Below are 10,658 nucleotides of genomic sequence, written 5' to 3' on the forward strand. Positions count from 1 at the left end.
TCCCGATTGAGGGTAGTTGGGGAGGAGAGGACAAGTCACAAGCACATTTGCATTTAAGGGTTCCAGCGATGGTTCTGACACTAAAGAACCACGTGCCCCTTGTAAAGGTATTTAATATTTCATTTCTTTACAGTAAGACAACCAGTACAAACCTGCGCATAGTTGTCCAATATACTTCCATCCCTTTCCTTGCTTCACTTGGGAATTGCAAACATTAAAGAGACTATATAATATAGGTTAGATGACTTAGACAGGTACGTGTAACATATTAAGGCTTAATATTACCACTGACTCTTATGGCCAATCTTTGAAAGGCTGACAGCTTGCTAGCAACGCGCTGATCTAGGGTGTAAATTTTTACTGCGTTTAGCCCATCACTGCGCATGCGCGTCCCGTCCCAATTACTGTCCGGCCCCGGGCTCAAGCTCCGCCCCAAGCTCCGCCCCCGGGATCAAACTCCGCCTCAAGCCCCGCCCCCGAGGGGAGCCCCTTAAAGCGCGGGCACGTGGTGAGGCGCACGCTCGTCCGAGGGGAGATAAACTAGAGGGCAGGCGAGGGGAGGAAGGGGGGGGAAAGAGGAAGGTGTTTACTTCCGGGTGCACGGTCGCTTCATTTCCGGGAGAAGCCGGCACCGCTGGTAGTTTGCAGTGAGGGCGGTGTTTGCGGCCGCCGGGTGGTCCCGTGGCCTCCGTCCGGGGAAGCCAGGCATGAAGATCACGAGGCAGAAACACGCGAAGAAGCATCTGGGCTTCTTCCGCAACAATTTCGGGGTGCGCGAGCCGTACCAGATCCTGCTGGACGGCACCTTCTGCCAGGCGGCGCTGCGGGGCCGCATCCAGCTGCGGGAGCAGCTGCCCCGCTACCTCATGGCGGAGACGCAGCTGTGCACCACCAGGTGGGCCGGCCGGGCGGCGGGGCCCGGGGCGGCGGCAGTGAGGGCTGGCTCTCAGGGGGCTGGGGACGTCTGCAATGGAGGCAGGAAGGACCCCGTCCTGAAATCATGGGGATTCCTTAGCCCGGCGATGGAGACCTCGTGCTTTGTCGTCTCGGTCCCAGTCCTACCAGCTGTCATTCTGGGCCAGTTCACCTCTCTGAGCCTTGGATTTGTCATCTGGAAAAAAGAGGCCAGAACCTCGTATAATGTCGCTGAAGTATCAAGTGAGGAGGCATAGGGAACATAGAGCATGTATTGGTGTCTGAAACCTACCCCCTTTTAACGGTTGCTGTTACTTGCCTGGCTTTTTCTAATTTAAGTAAAGTGAAACAATTTCAAGCGTCACAGCTGCCCTGCGAGGTAACCTCTTCGATTCCCAAAAAGTTAAGTCAGGACTGCCTACGGTCATGTGTTTATCCATCTGCCCTTTTGTTTCGGTTCATCCTCACCCTAGCATTTTTCCCCCCCCCATTGACTTTTAGAGAGTGGAAGGGAGTGGGAGAGAGAGAGAGAAACATCGATGTGAGACACACGGACAGAATAGAACCTAGGACCGTTCAATCCGAGGACCAATGCTCTAACCACTGAGCAAGACCGGCTGGGGCTATTCATCAGTCTTTAAGGGACCAGCCCTATGCCAAGCACGGCATCAGCCACTGAAGATAACTTGGTGAACAGGACAGACTCCCTGCCCTCGAGACCAAGAAAGTGACGTTGTGCATGGGGGCCAGCTAGCTTCCACACCTCAGAGTGGAAACACTTAGGATGGCACCTCGTGGGGCGGGGAGGAGGGAGGCTGGAATCCTGAAGGTTTCCTAGAGGACATAGCATGTGAGCCCAGCCACAGTTCAGTTCTGAGAGGAGGGACAGAGTATTTTGAGTGACAGAAAAGAGATAAGTGAGGATCTTTTGGACAAAGGAATGGAGTTGGGAAGTGCCTGGGAAAGAGATTAGTTGGAAATGAAGTTGGGAAAAAGGTAGATGGAGGCTAGATTATGAAGAACTATTATTTAGAAATGTAACGGTTTGGGGTTTTGTTTTGTTTTTATTATTATTGTAGAATGGCACTTGAAAAAAGAAAGTTAAAATGACCCATAATACCACATCAGTGAGTAGCCACTATTAACACGTGCTGTGTCATACATTCAGTTCTTTATAGATACACAGACACACAAGAATGTGATCTTCCTGTGCATACGGTGTTTATGGCCTGCTTTTCTCACATAACACTACTCTGTGAACAGCTTTCCATATTCGGAACTTCTCAAGCAGGGCCTCAGATAGGGAATTGATACCCCAAAGTGTTTGACCCCCTTAACCTTCCGGGCTGCCAGACACGTCCTTGGTTAACTTGTGCCCCTTAGTGGGTTGCTTGTCCATTTATCACCATGTGGCATAGAAATGTGAATATTTTTAATACATTGCTATGACCTTAAAAAAAAAAAAAAAAAAAAAAAGTTGAGAAGTACTGCAGGAAATTATATTCCACAGCGTTTTTTCCTAAAGAATTTAACTTCTGAAATATTTCATACGTACACAAAAATAGGATCGTAAAATGAAATGTCTGTCACCCAGCTTTTGCAATTATCGATATGGACAACCTTGTTCCATTTATCCTCCACACCTCTTTATTGATAGTTTATTTTAAAGCATATTATGTAGTCATTTTTTGGTATGTATCATGAAGAGATAAAGATTTCAATGTCTCTTGAGGATTTTAAAACTGTAACAGTTCTCTTTCCCCCTATTTGAAATTTGCTGTTTATGGTTTTAAGAAATGAGATCACTTGTTTTTTGGTAGAATGTGTTTGCTGCCACTAGTAGTTAGAAAGTTTACTCATATTCAGGTTTGAAGAAATTTGGAGTTTTTGTAATTTGATGAAGCAGACAGGACAACTATCAGAATGCTATCAGGACAACTATCTTTTATTTTTTAATTTTTTTTCTAAAATATATTTTATTGATTTTTTACAGAGAGGAAGGGAGAGGGACAGAGAGTCAGAAATATCGATGAGAGAGAAACATCGATCAGCCGCCTCCTGCATACCTCTCCATGGGGATGTGCCCGCAACCAAGGTACATACATGCCCTTGACCAGAATTGAACCCCGGACCCTTGAGTCCACAGGCCGACGCTCTATCCACTGAGCCAAACCAGTTTCAACAGGACAACTATCTTTTAGAAAAAATAATTGCAACAATGTGAGGGGTATGTTGGAGAAGCAAGAGGGAAGATAGGCACGCCTGTGTTGTGGTTGTTCCATCAAGAATAATGTGATCCTGAACCTGGAAGGGGAAAAGCTGGAACCGAAGGGGTTCTGCAAGGAGACATTACAGAGGTAGATACCAACAGCTGAATGGGTAGGGGTCGGGGGGGTCTGGGCAGATAATAAATTCAAACAGATAGCAAGCCCTGGAGGAAAGTAGTTAGACTTTAGATATGGTGAATGAAAAGCTGATGTCAGGACATCTATAGGATTTATTCAAGAAATAGTTGGCAGTTTGGGCTTGGAACGCAAAATAGGGGCCAAAACTGATGACTATAGAACACAAACTTTTTTTCTTAAAAAATGAAAACAAGCCGAAACCAATTTGGCTCAGTGGATAGAGCATCGGCCTGCGGACTCAAGGGTCCTGGGTTCGATTCCGGTCAGGGTCATGCACCTTGGTTACGGGCACGTCCCCTGTGGGGGGTGTGCAGGGGGCAGCTGGTTGATGTTTCTCTCTCATCGATGTTTCTGACTTTCTGTCCCTCTACCTTCCTCTCTGTAAAAAATCAATAAAATATATATATTAAAAAAAATGAAAGCAGAGGGAGGGGATATGGGGGAGGGAGGGAGGGGGCAAAAAAAATCATTAAAATATGTAAAAAAAAATTAATTAATTAATTTAAAAAAATAAATAAAATAAAATAAAATTATCTTAAAAAAAAAATGAAAACAAAAACACACTAGGGGGGTGACCAAAGGAGTCTGGTGAGGGCTAGCTAGGTTTGAAGAAATCTTTGACTCGGTAGTCTTTTTTTTTTTTTTTAGTGAGATGGAAGAGGTGCCTGGGAGCTTATTAAAATACTCATATTTGACACCCCCACAAGAGGTGCAGATTTGGGGATAAGAAGCGAACTAGAAATTAATTTAATATTACTGTCATTCTGGTATGAATTGTTTATAGATGACACTTGGAAAAACATTGGCTCATATTAATATGAACGTGCGGAGTGAAAGGAGGTAGTGGTTGTTTTGCAGCCATCTGATATCTTGAGAATTTTTACTTTTTAGAACTGAAAATATTGTGAGGGTGTACCAATTGGTACTTGAACTAGAAGAACGTAGCAGTGTGGTTGGGGCAAGGCATCTATTATCAAACTACTTGGATTCACATTTTTGTTCTACCACTTATTAATTTGAATTTGAGCATATTGCTTGAAATCTCTCAGAATTAAGATGCTCTGACATCAGGATAATTTGAAAGTAAGCTGCCAAACTTCGTAGGACTGTTTTGAGATTAAGCAAGGATTTATGTAAAGATCAATTAGCATGCTGCCTGGCTCATAATAAACCTTCAGTAAATTTTAACTGTTATTATTGTTATTTCTACTTGGTGTATGAATTTCCAGGTATTTTAAGACGGAAATGGCTACTGTATGGTTTGTGGCTATCGTATTAAAAATTCAGATTGTGTTGATATAATTTTAGCTCTTTAAAATTTGAGTGTTATTTTTTTATACTTGCTTTATGTGAACACTTGATATAATGGTGAACCACTAATAACGTTTTCTTTTTCAGGTGTGTGTTAAAGGAGTTGGAAACACTGGGACAGGAATTATATGGGGCAAAACTGATTGCACAAAAATGCCAGGTTCGAAATTGTTCCCATTTCAAGAATGCAGTGAGTGGATCAGAATGTCTGCTTTCCATGGTTGAAGAGGGGAATCCCCATCATTATTTTGTGGCATCACAGGTGATACTACTTTTAAAACCAGAGTCGATTTTAATAATTTCTAGCCATACTTCATATGGTGCTGTTGATAATCAGAAAAAATTAGTGCAAGTGGTTTGCTCAAGTGCTTTGACTTTTTAAAAATACTAGCTTTTAAGTTAATTTGCAATCAGTAAAAGCAGTTGTCATTAGAGAATTTGAGAACTTTAAGCATATTGATTTTCTCAGTTACTGAAGTTTCCTTTTTTAAAATAAAAATTTATTGATATACAGATGTGTTGACATGTTTTGAGTTCTTGAAGGGAAGATAAGTACAGCAAAGATTTTGCATTCTGTGTTCATGGATGTCTCTTTCCTTATTCTATATTTCATACTATTTTTTTTTAAAGTCATGTTTTGCTGAAACCGGTTTGGCTCAGTGGATAGAGCATTGGTCTGCAGACTGAAAGGTCTCAGGATCGATTCCGGTCAGGGGCATGTACATTGGTTGCAGGCACATCCCCAGTGGGGGATATGCAGGAGGCAGCTGGTCGATGATTCTCATCGACATTTCTAACTCTCTATCCCTCTCTCTTCCTCTCTGCAAAAAAATCAATAAAATATATTTTAAAAAAATAAAAATAAAAAAATTAAATTTAAAAAAAATCATGTTTCATGTTATTTGAGACTGTCCATATATATGGAACTGCTTCAGGCTTTTAAAAACACTAGGAAGGGAGGAGAAGAGAGACTCTCAAGATGATATTAATGAAGTTCACTGTCATAGAGATTTGCATAAATATGCTAACAGAATTATAAAATTATACAATTAGAGGCAAAGCTGAATCTAGAATCTGAGTCAACTAATTCCTACTTTATTTCTATTACTTCAACCAATGTGAGCATTCTGGAGCGTGATCTTAGAGCAAAGGCAAAGGACATCACCTAACATGTTTACCTTTGCATTAGTTTGTGATTCACGGTCCTTAAAATAGCCATTTTCAACCTGGAGTTGCATCTTATTGGTCAGTCACATCACATAATAAGGTTGCATCTGATTGGTTAATCTTGGTACCAGAAATTCTTTTTTAAAAAATTGATTTATTGATTATCGTATTACATAATTGTACTCATCCCCCCCCATTCCCATCCTAAACCCCTCCTCACATATGCCCCCACCCCGCTGTTGTCCATGACCACTGGTTAGGCTTATAGCATGCACACAAGTCCTTTGGTTAATCTCTCCCCAGAAATTCTTATATATAAGAATTTTTAAAGTCACTTTGGAGCAAAAAGGGCAAGTAATTACTATTATTATTAGTAGTAGTAGTAGTAGTAGTAAATCAATATCATACCTATTCTTCATTAGATCAGCAAAATATATATATATATTTTTAAAAAAATATATTTTATTGATTTTTTACAGAGAGGAAGAGAGAGGGATAGAGAGCCAGAAACATCGATGAGAGAGAGACATCGATCAGCTGCCTCCTGTACACCCCCAACTGGGGATGTGCCCGCAACCAAGTACATGCCCTTGACCGGAATCGAACCGGGGACCTTTGAGTCCGCAGGCTGACGCTCTATCCGCTGAGCCAAACCGGTCTCGGTGAGCAAAATATATTTTTTGATGTACAACCGAATTTTAGTAATTTATGTGTGCCATGATATATATATGAAAAAGGTTGAATATCATTGCCCTGGAATATTGATAAATCTAGTTCACATTGTTGCCACTTCACTGTGTTCAATTTTTATGTTTCTCTTCCTTTCTTTATCATAAAATATACTGTTTTCCCAATAATGAGGCATACTAATTTGAAAATTAAAACCTTTGATTTATTTTATTTTTCATATAACCCTCTTGAACTTCTTAGAAACCTGTCTAAGGCACCTCATTTAACTGGCATACTTGAACTAATTCTTTTTTTCTTTTTAATAGGATCAAAATTTATCTATGAAAGTAAAGAAAAGGCCTGGAGTTCCTCTTATGTTTATTATTCAGAACACTATTGTCTTGGACAAACCTTCTCCCAAAACAATTGCCTTTGTTAAAGCGGTAGAGTCCGGTCAGCTTGTCTCAGTTCATGAGAAGCAAAGTATCACGCAACTCAAAGAGGAACAGGGTTTAGTGAAAAACACTGAACAGAGAAGAAGAAAAAAGCGCAAGAAGATAAGTGGCCCCAACCCCCTTAGCTGTTTGAAGAAAAAGAAGAAAGCACAGGATACAAAACCATCTTGCTCTGAAAAGAAAAGGAAAAGAAAAAGAATCCGGAACAGATCGACCTCAAAAGTACCTTCTGGGACAGAAAATGCAGAAGGATAAGGAATCCTTTGATACTTTGAATGACATTCAAGTGTGAAAAGTAAATTTCTTTTTAAAACTGTGGAAGTACTTAGAATAAAAAAAAAGGAACACAAAAAACTAAAACGTATTTTTGTAAATGAATATTGATCCATAAGCCTTTGCCTAAAATTATTTGTAAATAAAAAACAAAATAATGAATAAATGGGTTTATGTGTGACAGTTTGGAGGGTGTTTGTTGATGTAAAACTTGTTTCTCACCATCACCCCTCACCCCACAACAGTATATGCAAATAGTTTTAAAAATCAAATAGTGTCAAAAGGCTTGTGACAAAAAGCAGGCCTCTCACATTCACAGAGGAAACTTGCTCTTTCAACTCATGTAGAGTTTATAGAATTTACCTTATATTTCTAAATAATGACTGAATGATTGGTTTTCCTTTATAATAAGGACAAAGTATATTAGGAATAGCATATGTCAGTTTGTACAGGATTGGTTCACAGTTGTTTATATAGAAAATAATACAATAATAAAAAATAAACTTTCACATTATACACTCAGTGGACAGACAATGCATACTTATTCATGAATTAGGTAACTAAGGGGATTGAATAAAATATTCCGCATTTTAGATGTTTTTAATGGCAGCTAAAGAAGATAAGGTATGCAATTGATTCTAGTGTGTGTGTGATTAAGGGAAAAATATTACTATTAAGCTATTTGGGTTCGAATGTTTCATTTTTTTCCTCCTATGAATCAATTCCGAGCTCACTGTCCACTCCCTGAGGCAGTCGGAAAGATGCATTCTGTTCCCTTCAGTTGTCAAGATGTTACAAATTATCTACTGCTGAAAAGATAAATCTTCCAAATGTTCATCACTTTGCACAACTATTTACAATGATCTTTTTTTCCAGTTGCTGTGAAAATGATAGCCCCTATGTAATGAAATATGTTGATCTCCAAAACTGAGTCAACGATAGTAAATCTTTGATGTGGTAAGCAGCCCCAGCAGGTGCTGTTTAGCTTTATGATGAAAGGAAGCTCATACTGGCAGTTGGAGAGTTCTCCACACTGAGAAAGAGCAGGGACAGAAAGGAGATGGTCAAGGAATGGCATGGCAGTGTGGAAGGTGCATGTGTGTTAGCACCCACTGCCCACATTTGCAGCCCCTTAGAATGATGGTAAACCCAGATAGCTGGTCAGGGAGGTGGCAGCCCTGATCCCCACAGCTTCTGGGTTTTAGATCTCATCATAATTTCCTGAAACAACATATTTAGAGACTAGTTTTTTCTTTGGTTCAAGTGCAAAGATCTTGTTTTATTTTACCCTTGTTTTCCAGTAGCACTTGATGTCATTTCTGGCACCTAGGTCCTAGGTGCTTATTAACTATTGAACAAGTGAATGAATGAATGAATTGGATGGAATGAACTCTATTATTTTTTAATATATATTATTTTTTACAGAGAGGAATAGAGAGCTAGAAACATTGATAAGAGAGAAACATCGACCAGCTGCCTCCTGCATATCCCCAACCGGGGATGTGCCCGCAACCAATGTACATGCCCTTGACTGGAATCGAACCTGGGACCTTTCAGTCCACAGACTAACGCTCTATCCACTTGAGCCAAACTGGTTTTGGCATGAACTCTATTATTATTACGTGTATCACAGGATCTCCAGCCTTCCTATCGATAACTCCCGACTGTCCTGAGGAGGGGAGAAGAGCAGGAGAATGTCCCATGACTTCATCAATCAAGACTGTCAGTATCACACTGTTTCTTTTATGCATAACAAAATAAGAGCCATCTCACTTTGCTTGCCAATACAGCGCACACATCACTCAAAAATTTATTTCGTGAGCACTTTGGCGTTTGAAAATAATCAACAGTTAGACAAAAATACAAAAACCTTACATTTTGTCGAAAAGGAAGAAATATTTAGAAATAGATTTGTTGGCAGACTATCATGTATCTAACTGACTGAAATATTGTTAACTTCATCTGCCTCTAAAAGTTATTTCTACTTTTCACATCATTCTGTTCTATGAGTTATTCTGATATGTGTATGGAGAGGGAAGGGAGGGAGAGAGAGAGGAGAGCGGGGGGGCAGAGATAGAGATAAAATGAATTGCATGTATATACACTCTGTTGCCCATAAAACCCATTATTTTTAGAACAAGTGTGGATACAGTGCAAGGCTACCTACTGGGCTTCCCCATCAATTCTGAAGCTGTTTCCCAGAAGCCATTGCTAATCCCCAGAGGACAGAGATATTCTGTCTTTCCTTTCTATATCCCGAAATAGCTGATTATAAGAGAGCCACCATCAGACGGCACTCAAAGGTGCTATTTGATTCAGTGTCCTTCTGTGTCATTATCCTTTGCACTCACAGACGCCTGCTCTGACATCGCCCATTCTCCCACTGGGATGGGAAATTACGTTAGCCTTTCTGGGTGTACCGTCCTGTCATCAGGTGTCTGGTCCTTATCACATCCTAGCTGAACACTCTTTGGACCTTCTGAGATCCTTTTGGCAACTTTGGTAAAACGACAAAAAGGGGGAGAAGAAAGTTATTCTGCTAAAGCTGGGGGGGAAAAAGTTATAAACAGGTAGGTACCCAATCAGCTGAGAAGCAGAAGGCTGTGGGACGGTGGTTCTTGGCCTTCCCTGTGCATCAGAATCATGGGGAACAGGAAAGAAGCAGATGCCCAATCGCCACCTGAGAGGTTTAGATTTTTAGTCTGGCATGGGGTCCAAGCATCCTGCAATTTAACTGTTCTCAGGTGTTGGTGCAGGCAGGCTGGTAACCCAAAGTAGAAAAAAAAAAACCTGGGTCTGGGAAGCAGGCCATTCCAGGTCCAAACGATCAACTGGGACTTCTCTCAGCCTCAGTTTTCTTAGAGGCAAAGTGGGGTTTACTGTGAATAAGCTAGTGTCTGGCACAGAGTACATGTTCAATAAATTGTCTACAGCTTGTAATGAAATACTATATAGCTGTTAATGCTCATACCTCATATTTCAAAAGGCTGCCTAATCATCTAAGAAAATGAATGTTCTGTATCCTCCCTCCCCCAGTGCCAAGTTCTCCAGGCAGGTCCTTGGCCCTATCTTCCTTCCTAAGGAATTAAGATTCGGAGCAGCCTTTCTCCACCTCTGGCTGCAAATTTGTCTCTTTCAATCTTTAAAAAAAAAAAAAAAAAAAAAAATCAAGGAGAATCTCCAAGGGAGGTGCCTGGGCTTCTGAGTAGGTTAAAAGGCTCCCCAGGTGATTCTGATATGAAGCCAGAGTTCCGAGGCACCAATGCAGTCGTGTTATCTCAAACTTTGGCATAAGAATAATTTGGAGAATTGATTCTATCTAGTTTTAATCCTTAAAAAAAAAAAAAAAAGAATAATTTGGAGATTTTATTTACAATCCATGCTTCCTGGATCTTACACTCAAGAGTCTGGTTCAGTGGGTCCAGGTGGGGGCCCAGAACTTGCATTGTAAACCATCTCCCAG

General features: G+C 40.7%; 1 protein-coding gene across 1 annotated transcript; it reads left to right on the plus strand.

Moving 5' to 3' along the window:
• Positions 1-598: 598 nt before the first annotated feature.
• UTP23 (UTP23 small subunit processome component) lies at positions 599-7,358 on the plus strand. The gene is made up of 3 exons (XM_036436826.2): positions 599-895; positions 4,719-4,893; positions 6,794-7,358. The coding sequence occupies exons 1-3, from the start codon at positions 708-710 to the stop codon at positions 7,175-7,177; spliced, it is 747 nt and encodes a 248-aa protein (XP_036292719.1). The 5' UTR covers positions 599-707; the 3' UTR covers positions 7,178-7,358.
• The last annotated feature ends 3,300 nt before the right edge of the window (positions 7,359-10,658 follow it).

This window comes from Pipistrellus kuhlii, unplaced genomic scaffold (genome assembly GCF_014108245.1).
Source record: "Pipistrellus kuhlii isolate mPipKuh1 unplaced genomic scaffold, mPipKuh1.p scaffold_m20_p_14, whole genome shotgun sequence".
NCBI lineage: Eukaryota > Metazoa > Chordata > Mammalia > Chiroptera > Vespertilionidae > Pipistrellus > Pipistrellus kuhlii.

Coding starts and splice junctions, on each gene's coding strand:
- UTP23 (XM_036436826.2), top strand. CDS start 708: ATGAAGATCACGAGGCAGAAACACGCGAAGAAGCATCTGGGCTTCTTC. Junction 896..4,718: donor ACGCAGCTGTGCACCACCAG/GTGGGCCGGCCG, acceptor TTTCTTTTTCAG/GTGTGTGTTAAAGGAGTTGG. Junction 4,894..6,793: donor ATTATTTTGTGGCATCACAG/GTGATACTACTT, acceptor TCTTTTTAATAG/GATCAAAATTTATCTATGAA.